The 19949-nt window shown below is 53.8% G+C and overlaps 1 protein-coding gene across 2 annotated transcripts in view; it reads right to left on the minus strand.

Annotated features, from left to right (window-relative positions):
- Nucleotides 1-2153: 2153 nt before the first annotated feature.
- The window catches only part of LOC137362117 (uncharacterized protein C14orf93-like), a 107941-nt gene continuing 90145 nt past the window's right edge, over nucleotides 2154-19949 (minus strand). The window contains exon 4 of one of the 2 annotated variants that reach the window (XM_068026621.1): nucleotides 2154-3110. In XM_068026621.1, the coding sequence (XP_067882722.1) occupies nucleotides 2162-3110 (949 nt within the window). In that variant the 3' untranslated portion in view covers nucleotides 2154-2161. The remainder of the gene's footprint in view (nucleotides 3111-19949) is intronic. The other variant, XM_068026620.1, reaches the window with a different exon arrangement.

Raw genomic sequence — 19949 nt, forward strand, 5'->3', positions numbered from 1 at the left:
GGATAGAGGAGAGAGAGAGTTAGAGGACAGACAGACAGAGAGGGATGGAGGCAAGGAGAGTGGGTAAAAGTAAGAGGGAGTGAGCAGGAGATGTGGAGGGAAAAATGGGAAGGCGAGGAAGGGATAGAGAGAGAGATGGGAACAGAGGGTGCAGCATAACGTCCGGGAATCATTCACGCTGAGTGATGCAGTCCAGTGCGATTTCAATTCTATAAAATCCAGTGGATGTTACAGCTCAACCACCCACCATACTGACAGGACCAGAAATGACAGGAAATACACAGAAAGATCCAACTGTCTGGTGGGGAAATTACATCACAACCTGAGTGAAGATAGATAACACCAATACTGTCGGAGGGTCAGTACTGAGGGAGTGCCGCACTGTCACAGGGTCAGTACTGAGGGAGCGCCGCACTGTCAGAGGGTCAGTACTGAGGGAGTGCCGCACTGTCGGAGGGTCAGGACTGAGGGAGCGCCGCACTGTCGGAGGGTCAGTACTGAGGGAGTGCCGCACTGTCGGAGGGTCAGTACTGAGGGAGTGCCGCACTGTCGGAGGGTCAGGACTGAGGGAGTGCCGCACTGTCGGAGGGTCAGTACTGTGGGAGTGCCGCACTGTCGGAGGGTCAGTACTGAGGGAGTGCCGCACTGTCGGAGGGTCAGTACTGTGGGAGTGCCGCACTGTCGGAGGGTCAGTACTGAGGGAGTGCCGCACTGTCGCAGGGTCAATACTGAGGGAGTGCCGCACTGTCGGAGGGTCAGGACTGAGGGAGTGCCGCACTGTCGCAGGGTCAATACTGAGGGAGTGCCGCACTGTCGGAGGGTCAGGACTGAGGGAGTGCCGCACTGTCGGAGGGTCAGTACTGAGGGAACGCTGCAGTGTCGGAGGGTCAGTACCGAGGGAGCGCCGCATTGTCGGAGGGTCAGTACCGAGGGAGTGCCGCACTGTCGGAGGGTCAGTACTGACAGATTGCCGCACTGTCGGAGGGTCAGTACTGAGGGAGTGTCGCACTGTCGGAGGGTCAGTACTGAGGGAGTGCCGCACTGTCGGAGGGTCAGTACTGAGGGAGCGCCTCACTGTCGGAGGGTCAGTACTGAGGGAGTGCTGCACTGTCGGAGGGTCAGTACCGAGGGAATGCCGCACTGTCGGAGGGTCAGTACTGAGGGAGTGCTGCACTGTCGGAGGGTCAGTACTGAGGGAGCGCCGCACTGTCGGAGGGTCAGTACCGAGGGAATGCCGCACTGTCGGAGGGTCAGTACCGAGGGAATGCCGCACTGTCGGAGGGTCAGTACCGAGGGAGCGCCGCACTGTCGGAGGGTCAGTACCGAGGGAGCGCCGCACTGTCGGAGGGTCAGTATCGAGGGAGTGCCGCACTGTCGGAGGGTCAGTACTGAGGGAGCGCCGCACTGTCGGAGGGTCAGTACCGAGGGAGCGCCGCACTGTCGGAGGGTCAGTACCGAGGGAGCGCCGCACTGTCGGAGGGTCAGTACCGAGGGAGCGCCGCATTGTCGGAGGGTCAGTACTGAGGGAGTGCTGCACTGTCGGAGGGTCAGTACTGAGGGAGTGCCGCACTGTCGGAGGGTCAGTACTGAGGGAGCGCCGCACTGTCGGAGGGTCAGTACCGAGGGAGCGCCGCACTGTCGGAGGGTCAGTACTGAGGGAGTGCCGCACTGTCGGATGGTCAGTACTGAGGGAGTGCCGCACTGTCGGAGGGTCAGTACTGAGGGAGTGCCGCACTGTCGGAGGGTCAGTACCGAGGGAGTGCCGCACTGTCGGAGGGTCAGTACCGAGGGAGCGCCGCACTGTCGGAGGGTCAGTACTGAGGGAGTGCCACACTGTCGGAGGGTCAGTACCGAGGGAGCGCCTCACTGTCGGAGGGTCAGTACTGAGGGAGTGCCGCACTGTCGGAGGGATGGTCTTTTGGATGAGACATTAAATCGAGGGCCCCCTCAGGTGGATGTAAATGATCCCAGGGACATTACTATTACAATTATTTTGCAAGGGGGACACATCCTCGGTACCCTGGGGCCAGGATTTATCCCTCAACCAACTCGTAGAAATAGGTTCTCGAACTATATGTCCCAAGGGCTGTTCCTGGGATCATGCTGTGCGTAAATCGGCAGTCCCATCTCCTGCATTATGACAGTGACTCCAATTCGATTTTTAAAAAGTTACTTTATTGGGTGTGTAGCACTTTTCAGATGCCCGGACGTGGAGAGAAGGGCGCTGGGGGAAATCAGAGTCTTTATACAAGGCGATTCCTCCTGCTGCCATTGTGAAGTGTTTCAGAAACAAGTCTAGTCGTCTTGCTGGGGGTGGGCGTGCTGCGGGAGCGAGGGCGGATGGTCTGCAGCGCTGGGAGAGTGTCAGCAAAGGATTTTGCTCGCGACCCGGGTCTGCGCCCCTCTCCCCCGTGCCCCGCTGTGTGGACCAAGATGGCGACGACAGACATGGAGGTGGGGTGGTGAGTGATGGGGTCCATGAACTCTGAACCTTGGCCGGAGAAGAGACCACCTCACCTCCTCCCACAGCCGTCCCTGATTTGACCAGTGCATCTTCTACAACGTGTGAAATCAGCTCGGCAATTCGACAAGGAGGGGCGTCGCGCCACCTCGCCAGTTCCAGAAGCTTCCGAGAAGTGGGTGGGGGTGGGGGTGGGGGGGAAGTTAGCCTCGGTGGTTGGGAGGAGGGGGTGACTCCAAAACCCATCGACCACCAGCTTTCCCCCTCCTCCTCCGGCTCCTCAGTCGTCCTTCTCCACTTTGACCTCAACGAAGGGATGTGGCTGGACCTCCTCCCCCTCCCCTTCCCCGAGGCGGTGGCAGAGGAGCCGGGGTGGAGGGGGGAAAAGCCCCAAGTCGGAGGAGGGCAGCCGGTCAGAGGGGGGGCCTGGCACGCGGTTGGGCCTGAGCCCGTGCTTGGAGTTGGCGTCGAGACGGCGGCAGAGGTCGCTGAGCTCGGCCGAGCGGAACCGGGGGCTACGGGCCACCCAGACGCCCGGCTCCAGGGTGCTGTCCTCCTCGTCTGACATGAACTCCTCACTCGCTGTCTCCCAAAGGCGCTGGTCCTCAGGACCAAAGAGACGCACAATGGCCGACCGGGCCCCAAAGAGCTGGAAGGTCAAGGAAAGGGCAAAGGTCAGGTGTCAGGATACAGCATCCCACATTACACGAACCCAATAGACCCAAACCCCTTCCCGTTCACTCCCACTGTCCACAATCCCAATGGACCCAAACCCCTTCTCGTTCACCCCCACTGTCCACAATCCCAATGGACCCAAACCCCTTCTCGTTCACCCCCACTGTCCACAATCCCAATGGACCCAAACCCCTTCCCGTTCACTCCCACTGTCCACAATCCCAATGGACCCAAACCCCTTCTCGTTCACCCCCACTGTCCACAATCCCAATGGACCCAAACCCCTTCCCGTTCACTCCCACTGTCCACAAACCCAATGGACCCAAACCCCTTCCCGTTCACTCCCACTGTCCACAATCCCAATGGACCCAAACCCCTTCCCGTTCACTCCCACTGTCCACAATCCCAATGGACCCAAACCCCTTCTCGTTCACCCCCACTGTCCACAATCCCAATGGACCCAAACCCCTTCCCGTTCACTCCCACCGTACACATTCCCAATGGACCCAAACCCCTTCCCGTTCACTCCCACTGTCCACAATCCCAATGGACCCAAACCCCTTCTCGTTCACCCCCACTGTCCACAATCCCAATGGACCCAAACCCCTTCCCGTTCACTCCCACTGTCCACAAACCCAATGGACCCAAACCCCTTCTCGTTCACTCCCACTGTCCACAATCCCAATAGACCCAAACCCCTTCTCGTTCACCCCCACTGTCCACAAACCCAATTGACCCAAACCCCTTCCCGTTTACTGCCACTGTACACAATCCCAATGGACCCAAACCCCTTCCCGTTCACTCCCACCGTACACATTCCCAATGGACCCAAACCCCTTCCCGTTCACTCCCACTGTCCACAATCCCAATGGACCCAAACACCTTCTCGTTCACCCCCACTGTCCACAATCCCAATGGACCCAAACCCCTTCCCGTTCACTCCCACTGTCCACAAACCCAATGGACCCAAACCCCTTCTCGTTCACTCCCACTGTCCAGAATCCCAATAGACCCAAACCCCTTCTCGTTCACCCCCACTGTCCACAAACCCAATGGACCCAAACCCCTTCCCGTTCACTCCCACCGTACACATTCCCAATGGACCCAAACCCCTTCTCGTTCACTCCCACTGTCCAGAATCCCAATAGACCCAAACCCCTTCTCGTTCACCCCCACTGTCCACAAACCCAATGGACCCAAACCCCTTCCCGTTCACTCCCACCGTACACATTCCCAATGGACCCAAACCCCTTCCCGTTCACTCCCACTGTCCACAATCCCAATGGACCCAAACCCCTTCTCATTCACTCCCACTGTACAAGATCCCAATGGACCCAAACCCCTTCTCGTTCACTCCCACTGTCCACAATCCCAATAGACCCAAACCCCTTCCCGTTCACTCCCACTGTCCACAATCCCAATGGACCCAAACCCCTTCTCGTTCACTCCCACTGTCCACAATCCCAATAGACCCAAGCCCCTTCCCGTTCACTCCCACTGTCCACAATCCCAATAGACCCAAGCCCCTTCCCGTTCACTCCCACTGTCCACAATCCCAATAGACCCAAACCCCTTCTCGTTCACTCCCACTGTCCACAATCCCAATGGACCCAAACCCCTTCTCGTTCACTCCCACTGTCCACAATCCCAATAGACCCAAGCCCCTTCCCGTTCACTCCCACTGTCCACAATCCCAATAGACCCAAACCCCTTCCCGTTCACTCCCACTGTCCACAATCCCAATGGACCCAAACCCCTTCTCGTTCACTCCCACTGTCCACAATCCCAATAGACCCAAGCCCCTTCCCGTTCACTCCCACTGTCCACAATCCCAATGGACCCAACCCCCTTCCCGTTCACTCCCGCTGTTCACGATCCCAATGGACCCAAACCCCTTCCCGTTCACTCCCACTGTCCACAATCCCAATGGACCCAAACCCCTTCTCGTTCACCCCCACTGTCCACGATCCCAATGGACCCAAACCCCTTCTCATTCACTCCCACTGTACACGATCCCAATGGACCCAAACCCCTTCTCGTTCACTCCCACTGTCCACAATCCCAATAGACCCAAACCCCTTCCCGTTCACTCCCACTGTCCACAATCCCAATAGACCCAAACCCCTTCCCGTTCACTCCCACTGTCCACAATCCCAATGGACCCAAACCCCTTCTCGTTCACTCCCACTGTCCACAATCCCAATAGACCCAAGCCCCTTCCCGTTCACTCCCACTGTCCACAATCCCAATAGACCCAAGCCCCTTCCCGTTCACTCCCACTGTCCACAATCCCAATAGACCCAAACCCCTTCTCGTTCACTCCCACTGTCCACAATCCCAATGGACCCAAACCCCTTCTCGTTCACTCCCACTGTCCACAATCCCAATAGACCCAAGCCCCTTCCCGTTCACTCCCACTGTCCACAATCCCAATAGACCCAAACCCCTTCCCGTTCACTCCCACTGTCCACAATCCCAATGGACCCAAACCCCTTCTCGTTCACTCCCACTGTCCACAATCCCAATAGACCCAAGCCCCTTCCCGTTCACTCCCACTGTCCACAATCCCAATAGACCCAAACCCCTTCTCGTTCATTCCCACTGTCCACAATCCCAATAGACCCAAACCCCTTCTCGTTCATTCCCACTGTCCACAATCCCAATAGACCCAAACCCCTTCTTGTTCACTCCCACTATCCACAATCCCGATAGACCCAAACCCCTTCACGTTCACTCTCACTGTACACAATCCCAATGGATTCGAATCCCATCCCGTTCACTACCACGGTACACAGTCCCAATAGACCTAAACCCCTTCTCATTCACTCCCACTGTACACAATCCCAATGGATTCGAATCCCATCCCGTTCACTCCCACTGGACACAATCCCCTTCCCGTTCACTCTCACTGTACACAATCCCAATGGACCCAAACCCCTTCCCGTTCACTCCCACTGTCCACAATCCCAATAGACCCAAACCCCTTCCCGTTCACTCCCACTGTCCACAATCCCAATAGACCCAAACCCCTTCTCATTCACTCCCACTGTACACAATCCCAATGGATTCGAATCCCATCCCGTTCACTACCACTGTACACAATCCCAATGGACCCAAACCCCTTCTCGTTCACTCCCACTATCCACAATCCCAATAGACCCAAACCCTTTCTCGTTCATTCCCACTGTCCACTACCCCAATAGACCCAAACCCCTTCCCGTTCACTCTCACTGTACACGATCCCAATGGACCCAAACCCCTTCTCGTTCATTCCCACTGTCCACTACCCCAATGGACCCAAACCCCTTCTCGTTCACTCGCACTGTCCACAATCCCAATGGATCCAAACCCCTTCTCGTTCACTCCCACTGTCCACGATCCCAATAGACCCAAACCCCTTCTCGTTCATTCCCACTGTCCACAATCCCAATAGACCCAAACCCCTTCCCGTTCACTCTCACTGTATACGATCCCAATGGACCCAAACCGCTTCCCGTTCACTACCACTGTCCACGATCCCAATAGACCCAAACCCCTTCTCGTTCACTCCCACTGTCCACAATCCCAATAGACCCAAACCCCTTCCCGTTCACTCCCACTGTCCACAAACCCAATAGACCTAAACCCCTTCCCGTTCACTCTCACTGTACACGATCCCAATGGACCCAACCCCCTTCCCGTTCACTCCCGCTGTTCACGATCCCAATGGACCCAAACCCCTTCTCGTTCACTCCCACTGTCCACAATCCCAATAGACCCAAACCCCTTCCCGTTCACTCTCACTGTACACGATCCCAATGGACCCAAACCCCTTCCCGTTCACTCCCACTGTCCACAATCCCAATAGACCCAAACCCCTTCCCGTTCACTCTCACTGTACACGATCCCAATGGACCCAAACCCCTTCTCGTTCACTCCCACTGTACACAATCCCAATGGACTCAAACCCCTTCTCGTTCACTCCCACTGTCCACAATCCCAATAGACCCAAGCCCCTTCCCGTTCACTCTCACTGTACACAATCCCAATGGATTCGAATCCCATCCCGTTCACTCCCACTGTCCACAATCCCAAAAGACCCAAACCCCTTCTCGTTCACTCCCACTGTCCACAATCCCAAGGGACCCAAACCCCTTCTCGTTCACTCCCACTGTCCACAATCCCAATGGACCCAAACCCCTTCTCATTCATTCCCACTGTCCACTAACCCGATAGACCCAAACCCCTTCACGTTCACTCTCACTGTAAACAATCCCAATGGATTCGAATCCCATCCCGTTCACTACCACTGTCCACAATCCCAATAGACCCAAACCCCTTCTCATTCACTCCCACTGTGCACAATCCCAATGGATTCGAATCCCATCCCGTTCACTCCCACTGTACACAATCCCAATGGATTCGAATCCCATCCCGTTCACTACCACTGTACACAATCCCAATGGACCCAAACCCCTTCTCGTTCATTCCCACTGTCCACAATCCCAATGGACCCAAACCCCTTCTCGTTCACTCCCACTATCCACAATCCCAATAGACCCAAACCCCTTCTCGTTCATTCCCACTGTCCACTACCCCAATAGTCCCAAACCCCTTCTCGTTCATTCCCACTCTCCACTACCCCAATAGACCCAAACCCCTTCTCGTTCATTCCCACTCTCCACTACCCCAATAGACCCAAACTCCTTCACGTTCACTCTCACTGTACACAAACCCTTCCCGTTCACTCTCACTGTACACAATCCCAATGGACCCAAACCCCTTCCCGTTCACTCCCACTGTCCACAATCCCAATAGACCCAAACCCCTTCTCGTTCATTCCCACTGTCCACAAACCCAATAGACCCAAACCCCTTCCCGTTCACTCTCACTGCACACGATCCCAATGGACCCAAACCCATTCCCGTTCACTCCCACTGTCCACAATCCCAATAGACCCAAACGCCTTCTCATTCACTCCCACTGTGCACAATCCCAATGGATTCGAATCCCATCCCGTTCACTACCACTGTACACAATCCCAATGGACCCAAACCCCTTCTCATTCACTCCCACTGTCCACAATCCCAATGGACCCAAACCCCTTCTCGTTCACTCCCACTATCCACAATCCCAATAGACCGAAACCCCTTCTCGTTCATTCCCAATGGACACAATCCCCTTCCCGTTCACTCTCACTGTAAACAATCCCAATGGACCCAAACCCCTTCCCGTTCACTCCCACTGTCCACAAACCCAATGGAACCAAACCCCTTCCCTTTCACTCCCACTGTCCACAATCCCAATAGACCCAAACCCCTTCTCGTTCACTCCCACTGTCCACAATCCCAATAGACCCAAAGCCCTTCTCGTTCATTCCCACTGTCCACAAACCCAATAGAATCAAACCCCTTCCCGTTCACTCTCACTGTACACGATCCCAATGGACCCAAACCGCTTCCCGTTCACTCCCACTGTCCACAATCCCCATGGACCCAAACCCCTTCTCGTTCACTCCCACTGTCCACAATCCCAATAGACCCAAACCCCTTCCCGTTCACTCCCACTGTCCACAATCCGAATAGACCCAAACCCCTTCTCGTTCATTCCCACTGTCCACAAACCCAATAGACCCAAACCCCTTCCCGTTCACTCCCACTGTCCACAATCCCAAAAGACCCAAACCCCTTCTCGTTCATTCCCACTGTCCACAAACCCAATAGACCCAAACCCCTTCCCGTTCACTCTCACTGTACACGATCCCAATGGACCCAAACCCCTTCCCGTTCACTCCCACTGTCCACAATCCCAATAGACCCAAACCCCTTCTCATTCACTCCCACTGTACACAATCCCAATGGATTCGAATCCCATCCCGTTCACTACCACTGTACATAATCCCAATGGACCCAAACCCCTTCTCGTTCACTCCCACTATCCACAATCCCAATAGACCCAAACCCCTTCTCGTTCATTCCAACTGTCCACTACCCCAATAGACCCAAACCCCTTCCCGTTCACTCTCACTGTACACGATCCCAATGGACCCAAACCCCTTCTCGTTCATTCCCACTGTCCACTACCCCAATAGACCCAAACCCCTTCCCGTTCACTCTCACTGTACACGATCCCAATGGACCCAAACCCCTTCTCGTTCACTCCCACTGTCCACAATCCCAATGGATCCAAACCCCTTCTCGTTCACTCCCACTGTCCACGATCCCAATAGACCCAAACCCCTTCTCGTTCATTCCCACTGTCCACAATCCCAATAGACCCAAACCCCTTCCCGTTCACTCTCACTGTATACGATCCCAATGGACCCAAACCGCTTCCCGTTCACTACCACTGTCCACGATCCCAATAGACCCAAACCCCTTCTCGTTCATTCCCACTGTCCACAATCCCAATAGACCCAAACCCCTTCCCGTTCACTCCCACTGTCCACAAACCCAATAGACCTAAACCCCTTCCCGTTCACTCTCACTGTACACGATCCCAATGGACCCAACCCCCTTCCCGTTCACTCCCGCTGTACACGATCCCAATGGACCCAAACCCCTTCTCGTTCACTCCCACTGTCCACAATCCCAATAGACCCAAACCCCTTCCCGTTCACTCTCACTGTACACGATCCCAATGGACCCAAAACCCCTTCCCGTTCACTCCCACTGTCCACAATCCCAATAGACCCAAACCCCTTCCTGTTCACTCTCACTGTACACGATCCCAATGGACTCAAACCCCTTCTCGTTCATTCCCACTGTCCACTAACCCGATAGACCCAAACCCCTTCACGTTCACTCTCACTGTACACAATCCCAATAGATTCGAATCCCATCCCGTTCACTACCACTGTCCACAATCCCAATAGACCCAAACCCCTTCTCATTCACTCCCACTGTGCACAATCCCAATGGATTCGAATCCCATCCCGTTGACTACCACTATACACAATCCCAATAGACCCAAACCCCTTCTCATTCACTCCCACTGTACACAATCCCAATGGATTCGAATCCCATCCCGTTCACTACCACTGTACACAATCCCAATGGACCCAAACCCCTTCTCGTTCATTCCCACTGTCCACAATCCCAATGGACCCAAACCCCTTCTCGTTCACTCCCACTATCCACAATCCCAATAGACCCAAACCCCTTCTCGTTCATTCCCACTGTCCACTACCCCAATAGACCCAAACCCCTTCTCGTTCATTCCCACTCTCCACTACCCCAATAGACCCAAACCCCTTCTCGTTCATTCCCACTCTCCACTACCCCAATAGACCCAAACCCCTTCACGTTCACTCTCACTGTACACAAACCCTTCCCGTTCACTCTCACTGGACACAATCCCAATGGACCCAAACCCCTTCCCGTTCACTCCCACTGTCCACAATCCCAATAGACCCAAACTCCTTCTCGTTCATTCCCACTGTCCACAAACCCAATAGACCCAAACCCCTTCCCGTTCACTCTCACTGCACACGATCCCAATGGACCCAAACCCATTCCCGTTCACTCCCACTGTCCACAATCCCAATAGACCCAAACGCCTTCTCATTCACTCCCACTGTGCACAATCCCAATGGATTCGAATCCCATCCTGTTCACTACCACTGTACACAATCCCAATGGACCCAAACCCCTTCTCGTTCACTCCCACTGTCCACAATCCCAATGGACCCAAACCCCTTCTCGTTCACTCCCACTATCCACAATCCCAATAGACCCAAACCCCTTCTCGTTCATTCCCAATGGACACAATCCCCTTCCCGTTCACTCTCACTGTAAACAATCCCAATGGACCCAAACCCCTTCCCGTTCACTCCCACTGTCCACAAACCCAATGGAACCAAACCCCTTCCCTTTCACTCCCACTGTCCACAATCCCAATAGACCCAAACCCCTTCTCGTTCACTCCCACTGTCCACAATCCCAATAGACCCAAAGACCTTCTCGTTCATTCCCACTGTCCACAAACCCAATAGACTCAAACCCCTTCCCGTTCACTCTCACTGTACACGATCCCAATGGACCCAAACCGCTTCCCGTTCACTCCCACTGTCCACAATCCCAATGGACCCAAACCCCTTCTCGTTCACTCCCACTGTCCACAATCCCAATAGACCCAAACCCCTTCCCGTTCACTCCCACTGTCCACAATCCGAATAGACCCAAACCCCTTCTCGTTCATTCCCACTGTCCACAAACCCAATAGACCCAAACCCCTTCCCGTTCACTCCCACTGTCCACAATCCCAAAAGACCCAAACCCCTTCTCGTTCATTCCCACTGTCCACAAACCCAATAGACCCAAACCCCTTCCCGTTCACTCTCACTGTACACGATCCCAATAGATTCGAATCCCATCCCGTTCACTACCACTGTCCACAATCCCAATAGACCCAAACCCCTTCTCATTCACTCCCACTGTGCACAATCCCAATGGATTCGAATCCCATCCCGTTCACTACCACTATACACAATCCCAATAGACCCAAACCCCTTCTCATTCACTCCCACTGTACACAATCCCAATGGATTCGAATCCCATCCCGTTCACTACCACTGTACACAATCCCAATGGACCCAAACCCCTTCTCGTTCATTCCCACTGTCCACAATCCCAATGGACCCAAACCCCTTCTCGTTCACTCCCACTATCCACAATCCCAATAGACCCAAACCCCTTCTCGTTCATTCCCACTGTCCACTACCCCAATAGACCCAAACCCCTTCTCGTTCATTCCCACTCTCCACTACCCCAATAGACCCAAACCCCTTCTCGTTCATTCCCACTCTCCACTACCCCAATAGACCCAAACCCCTTCACGTTCACTCTCACTGTACACAAACCCTTCCCGTTCACTCTCACTGGACACAATCCCAATGGACCCAAACCCCTTCCCGTTCACTCCCACTGTCCACAATCCCAATAGACCCAAACCCCTTCTCGTTCATTCCCACTGTCCACAAACCCAATAGACCCAAACCCCTTCCCGTTCACTCTCACTGCACACGATCCCAATGGACCCAAACCCATTCCCGTTCACTCCCACTGTCCACAATCCCAATAGACCCAAACGCCTTCTCATTCACTCCCACTGTGCACAATCCCAATGGATTCGAATCCCATCCCGTTCACTACCACTGTACACAATCCCAATGGACCCAAACCCCTTCTCGTTCACTCCCACTGTCCACAATCCCAATGGACCCAAACCCCTTCTCGTTCACTCCCACTATCCACAATCCCAATAGACCCAAACCCCTTCTCGTTCATTCCCAATGGACACAATCCCCTTCCCGTTCACTCTCACTGTAAACAATCCCAATGGACCCAAACCCCTTCCCGTTCACTCCCACTGTCCACAAACCCAATGGAACCAAACCCCTTCCCTTTCACTCCCACTGTCCACAATCCCAATAGACCCAAACCCCTTCTCGTTCACTCCCACTGTCCACAATCCCAATAGACCCAAAGACCTTCTCGTTCATTCCCACTGTCCACAAACCCAATAGACTCAAACCCCTTCCCGTTCACTCTCACTGTACACGATCCCAATGGACCCAAACCGCTTCCCGTTCACTCCCACTGTCCACAATCCCAATGGACCCAAACCCCTTCTCGTTCACTCCCACTGTCCACAATCCCAATAGACCCAAACCCCTTCCCGTTCACTCCCACTGTCCACAATCCGAATAGACCCAAACCCCTTCTCGTTCATTCCCACTGTCCACAAACCCAATAGACCCAAACCCCTTCCCGTTCACTCCCACTGTCCACAATCCCAAAAGACCCAAACCCCTTCTCGTTCATTCCCACTGTCCACAAACCCAATAGACCCAAACCCCTTCCGGTTCACTCTCACTGTACACGATCCCAATGGACCCAAACCCCTTCCCGTTCACTCCCACTGTCCACAATCCCAATAGACCCAAACCCCTTCTCATTCACTCCCACTGTACACAATCCCAATGGATTCGAATCCCATCCCGTTCACTACCACTGTACATAATCCCAAAGGACCCAAACCCCTTCTCGTTCACTCCCACTGTCCACTACCCCAATAGACCCAAACCCCTTCCCGTTCACTCTCACTGTACACGATCCCAATGGACCCAAAACCCTTCTCGTTCATTCCCACTGTCCACTACCCCAATAGACCCAAACCCCTTCCCGTTCACTCTCACTGTACACGATCCCAATGGACCCAAACCCCTTCTCGTTCACTCCCACTGTCCACAATCCCAATGGATCCAAACCCCTTCTCGTTCACTCCCACTGTCCACGATCCCAATAGACCCAAACCCCTTCTCGTTCATTCCCACTGTCCACAATCCCAATAGACCCAAACCCCTTCCCGTTCACTCTCACTGTATACGATCCCAATGGACCCAAACCGCTTCCCGTTCACTACCACTGTCCACGATCCCAATAGACCCAAACCCCTTCTCGTTCATTCCCACTGTCCACAATCCCAATAGACCCAAACCCCTTCCCGTTCACTCCCACTGTCCACAAACCCAATAGACCTAAACCCCTTCCCGTTCACTCTCACTGTACACGATCCCAATGGACCCAACCCCCTTCCCGTTCACTCCCGCTGTACACGATCCCAATGGACCCAAACCCCTTCTCGTTCACTCCCACTGTCCACAATCCCAATAGACCCAAACCCCTTCCCGTTCACTCTCACTGTACACGATCCCAATGGACCCAAAACCCCTTCCCGTTCACTCCCACTGTCCACAATCCCAATAGACCCAAACCCCTTCCCGTTCACTCTCACTGTACACGATCCCAATGGACCCAAACCCCTTCTCGTTCACTCCCACTGTACACAATCCCAATGGACTCAAACCCCTTCTCGTTCATTCCCACTGTCCACTAACCCGATAGACCCAAACCCCTTCACGTTCACTCTCACTGTACACAATCCCAATAGATTCGAATCCCATCCCGTTCACTACCACTGTCCACAATCCCAATAGACCCAAACCCCTTCTCATTCACTCCCACTGTGCACAATCCCAATGGATTCGAATCCCATCCCGTTCACTACCACTATACACAATCCCAATAGACCCAAACCCCTTCTCATTCACTCCCACTGTACACAATCCCAATGGATTCGAATCCCATCCCGTTCACTACCACTGTACACAATCCCAATGGACCCAAACCCCTTCTCGTTCATTCCCACTGTCCACAATCCCAATGGACCCAAACCCCTTCTCGTTCACTCCCACTATCCACAATCCCAATAGACCCAAACCCCTTCTCGTTCATTCCCACTGTCCACTACCCCAATAGACCCAAACCCCTTCTCGTTCATTCCCACTCTCCACTACCCCAATAGACCCAAACCCCTTCTCGTTCATTCCCACTCTCCACTACCCCAATAGACCCAAACCCCTTCACGTTCACTCTCACTGTACACAAACCCTTCCCGTTCACTCTCACTGTACACAATCCCAATGGACCCAAACCCCTTCCCGTTCACTCCCACTGTCCACAATCCCAATAGACCCAAACCCCTTCTCGTTCATTCCCACTGTCCACAAACCCAATAGACCCAAACCCCTTCCCGTTCACTCTCACTGCACACGATCCCAATGGACCCAAACCCATTCCCGTTCACTCCCACTGTCCACAATCCCAATAGACCCAAACGCCTTCTCATTCACTCCCACTGTGCACAATCCCAATGGATTCGAATCCCATCCCGTTCACTCTCACTGTAAACAATCCCAATGGACCCAAACCCCTTCCCGTTCACTCCCACTGTCCACAATCCCAATAGACCCAAACCCCTTCTCGTTCACTCCCACTGTCCACAATCCCAATAGACCCAAAGCCCTTCTCGTTCATTCCCACTGTCCACAAACCCAATAGACTCAAACCCCTTCCCGTTCACTCTCACTGTACACGATCCCAATGGACCCAAACCGCTTCCCGTTCACTCCCACTGTCCACAATCCCAATGGACCCAAACCCCTTCTCGTTCACTCCCACTGTCCACAATCCCAATAGACCCAAACCCCTTCCCGTTCACTCCCACTGTCCACAATCCGAATAGACCCAAACCCCTTCTCGTTCATTCCCACTGTCCACAAACCCAATAGACCCAAACCCCTTCCCGTTCACTCCCACTGTCCACAAACCCAATAGAACCAAACCCCTTCCCGTTCACTCTCACTGTACACGATCCCAATGGACCCAAATCCCTTCCCGTTCACTCCCACTGTCCACAATCCCAATGGACCCAAACCCCTTCTCGTTCACTCCCAATGTCCACAATCCCAATAGACCCAAACCCCTTCTCGTTCATTCCCACTGTCCACAAACCCAATAGACCCAAACCCCTTCTCGTTCACTCTCACTGTACACGATCCCAATGGACCCAAACTGCTTCCCATTCACTCCCACTGTCCACGATCCCAATAGACCCAAACCCCTTCTCGTTCACTCTCACTGTACACGATCCCAATGGACCCAAACTGCTTCCCGTTCACTCCCACTGTCCACGATCCCAATAGACCCAAACCCCTTCTCGTTCACTCCCACTGTCCACAATCCCAATAGACCCAAACCCCTTCCCGTTCACTCTCACTGTACACGATCCCAATGGACCCAAACCCCCTTCCCGTTCACTCCCACTGTACACAATCTCAATGGACCCAAACCCCTTCCCGTTCACTCCCACTGTCCACAATCCCAATGAACCCAAGCCCCTTCCCGTTCACTCCCACTGTCCACAATCCCAATGGACCCAAACCCCTTCCCGTTCACTCCCACTGTACACGATCCCAATGGACCCAAACCGCTTCCCGTTCACTCCCACTGTCCACAATCCCAATGGACCCAAACCCCTTCTCGTTCACTCCCACTGTCCACAATCCCAATAGACCCAAACCCCTTCCCGTTCACTCCCACTGTCCACAATCCGAATAGACCCAAACCCCTTCTCGTTCATTCCCACTGTCCACAAACCCAATAGACCCAAACCCCTTCCCGTTCACTCCCACTGTCCACAAACCCAATAGAACCAAACCCCTTCCCATTCACTCTCACTGTACACGATCCCAATGGACCCAAATCCCTTCCCGTTCACTCCCACTGTCCACAATCCCAATGGACCCAAACCCCTTCTCGTTCACTCCCAATGTCCACAATCCCAATAGACCCAAACCCCTTCTCGTTCATTCCCACTGTCCACAAACCCAATAGACCCAAACCCCTTCTCGTTCACTCTCACTGTACACGATCCCAATGGACCCAAACTGCTTCCCATTCACTCCCACTGTCCACGATCCCAATAGACCCAAACCCCTTCTCGTTCACTCTCACTGTACACGATCCCAATGGACCCAAACTGCTTCCCGTTCACTCCCACTGTCCACGATCCCAATAGACCCAAACCCCTTCTCGTTCACTCCCACTGTCCACAATCCCAATAGACCCAAACCCCTTCCCGTTCACTCTCACTGTACACGATCCCAATGGACCCAAACCCCCTTCCCGTTCACTCCCACTGTACACAATCTCAATGGACCCAAACCCCTTCCCGTTCACTCCCACTGTCCACAATCCCAATGAACCCAAGCCCCTTCCCGTTCACTCCCACTGTCCACAATCCCAATGGACCCAAACCCCTTCCCGTTCACTCCCACTGTCCACAATCCCAATGGACCCAAACCCCTTCCCGTTCACTCCCACTGTCCACAATCCCAATAGACCCGAACCCCTTCCCGTTCACTCTCACTGTACACGAACCCAATGGACCCAAACTGCTTCCCGTTCACTCCCACTGTCCACGATCCCAATAGACCCAAACCCCTTCTCGTTCACTCCCACACTCCACAATCCCAATAGACCCAAACCCCTTCTCGTTCATTCCCACTGTCCACAAACCCAATAGACCCAAACCCCTTCCCGTTCACTCTCACTGTACACGATCCCAATGGACCCAAACCCCCTTCCCTTCACTCCCACTGTACACAATCCCAATGGACCCAAACCCCTTCCCGTTCACTCCCACTGTCCACAATCCCAATAGACCCAAACCCCTTCTCATTCACCTCCACTGTACACAATCCCAATGGATTCGAATCCCATCCCGTTCACTACCACTGTACACAATCCCAATAGACCCAAACCCCTTCTCATTCACTCCCACTGTACACAATCCCAATGGATTCGAATCCCATCCCGTTCACTACCACTGCACACAATCCCAATGGACCCAAACCCCTTCTCGTTCACTCCCAGTGTCGACAATCCCAATGGACCCAAACCCCTTCTCGTTCACTCCCACTATCCACAATCCCAATAGACCCAAACCCCTTCTCGTTCATTCCCACTGTCCACTACCCCAATAGACCCAAACCCCTTCACGTTCACTCTCACTGTACACAATCCCAATGGACCCAAACCCCTTCCCGTTCACTCCCACTGGACACAATCCCCTTCCCGTTCACTCCCACTGTAAACAATCCCAATGGACCCAATCCCCTTCCCGTTCACTCTCACTGTAAACAATCCCAATGGACCCAAACCCCTTCCCGTTCACTCCCACTGTCCACAAACCCAATAGACCCAAACCCCTTCCCGTTCGCTCTCACTGTACACAATCCCAATGGAACCAAACCCCTTCCCTTTCACTCCCACTGTCCACAATCCCAATAGACCCAAACCCCTTCTCGTTCACTCCCACTGTCCACAATCCCAATAGACCCAAACCCCTTCTCGTTCATTCCCACTGTCCACAAACCCAATAGACTCAAACCCCTTCCCGTTCACTCTCACTGTACACGATCCCAATGGACCCAAACCGCTTCCCGTTCACTCCCACTGTCCACAATCCCAATGGACCCAAACCCCTTCTCGTTCACTCCCACTGTCCACAATCCCAATAGACCCAAACCCCTTCCCGTTCACTCCCACTGTCCACAATCCGAATAGACCCAAACCCCTTCCCGTTCACTCCCACTGTCCACAATCCCAAAAGACCCAAACCCCTTCTCGTTCATTCCCACTGTCCACAAACCCAATAGACCCAAACCCCTTCCCGTTCACTCTCACTGTACACGATCCCAATGGACCCAAACCCCTTCCCGTTCACTCCCACTGTCCACAATCCCAATAGACCCAAACCCCTTCTCATTCACTCCCACTGTACACAATCCCAATGGATTCGACTCCCATCCCGTTCACTACCACTGTACACAATCCCAATAGACCCAAACCCCTTCTCATTCACTCCCACTGTACACAATCCCAATGGATTCGAATCCCATCCCGTTCACTACCACTGCACACAATCCCAATGGACCCAAACCCCTTCTCGTTCACTCCCACTGTCTACAATCCCAATGGACCCAAACCCCTTCTCGTTCACTCCCACTATCCACAATCCCAATAGACCCAAACCCCTTCTCGTTCATTCCCACTGTCCACTACCCCAATAGACCCAAACCCCTTCACGTTCACTCTCACTGTACACAATCCCAATGGACCCAAACCCCTTCCCGTTCACTCCCACTGGACACAATCCCCTTCCTGTTCACTCTCACTGTAAACAATCCCAATGGACCCAAACCCCTTCCCGTTCACTCCCACTGTCCACAATCCCAATAGACCCAAACCCCTTCTCGTTCATTCCCACTGTCCACAAACCCAATAGACCCAAACCCCTTCCCGTTCACTCCCACTGTCCACAATCCCAATAGACCCAAACCCCTTCTCGTTCACTCCCACTGTCCACAATCCCAATCGACCCAAACCCCTTCTCGTTCATTCCCACTGTCCACAAACCCAATAGAACCAAACCCCTTCCCGTTCACTCTCACTGTACACGATCCCAATGGACCCAAATCCCTTCCCGTTCACTCCCACTGTCCACAATCCCAATGGACCCAAACCCCTTCTCGTTCACTCCCAATGTCCACAATCCCAATAGACCCAAACCCCTTCTCGTTCATTCCCACTGTCCACAAACCCAATAGACCCAAACCCCTTCTCGTTCACTCTCACTGTACACGATCCCAATGGACCCAAACTGCTTCCCATTCACTCCCACTGTCCACGATCCCAATAGACCCAAACCCCTTCTCGTTCACTCTCACTGTACACGATCCCAATGGACCCAAACTGCTTCCCGTTCACTCCCACTGTCCACGATCCCAATAGACCCAAACCCCTTCTCGTTCACTCCCACTGTCCACAATCCCAATAGACCCAAACCCCTTCCCGTTCACTCTCACTGTACACGATCCCAATGGACCCAAACCCCCTTCCCGTTCACTCCCACTGTACACAATCTCAATGGACCCAAACCCCTTCCCGTTCACTCCCACTGTCCACAATCCCAATGAACCCAAGCCCCTTCCCGTTCACTCCCACTGTCCACAATCCCAATGGACCCAAACCCCTTCCCGTTCACTCCCACTGTCCACAATCCCAATGGACCCAAACCCCTTCCCGTTCACTCCCACTGTCCACAATCCCAATAGACCCGAACCCCTTCCCGTTCACTCTCACTGTACACGAACCCAATGGACCCAAACTGCTTCCCGTTCACTCCCACTGTCCACGATCCCAATAGACCCAAACCCCTTCTCGTTCACTCCCACACTCCACAATCCCAATAGACCCAAACCCCTTCTCGTTCATTCCCACTGTCCACAAACCCAATAGACCCAAACCCCTTCCCGTTCACTCTCACTGTACACGATCCCAATGGACCCAAACCCCCTTCCCTTCACTCCCACTGTACACAATCCCAATGGACCCAAACTCCTTCCCGTTCACTCCCACTGTCCACA

This window comes from Heterodontus francisci, unplaced genomic scaffold (genome assembly GCF_036365525.1).
Source record: "Heterodontus francisci isolate sHetFra1 unplaced genomic scaffold, sHetFra1.hap1 HAP1_SCAFFOLD_1152, whole genome shotgun sequence".
Classification (NCBI taxonomy): Eukaryota; Metazoa; Chordata; class Chondrichthyes; order Heterodontiformes; family Heterodontidae; genus Heterodontus; species Heterodontus francisci.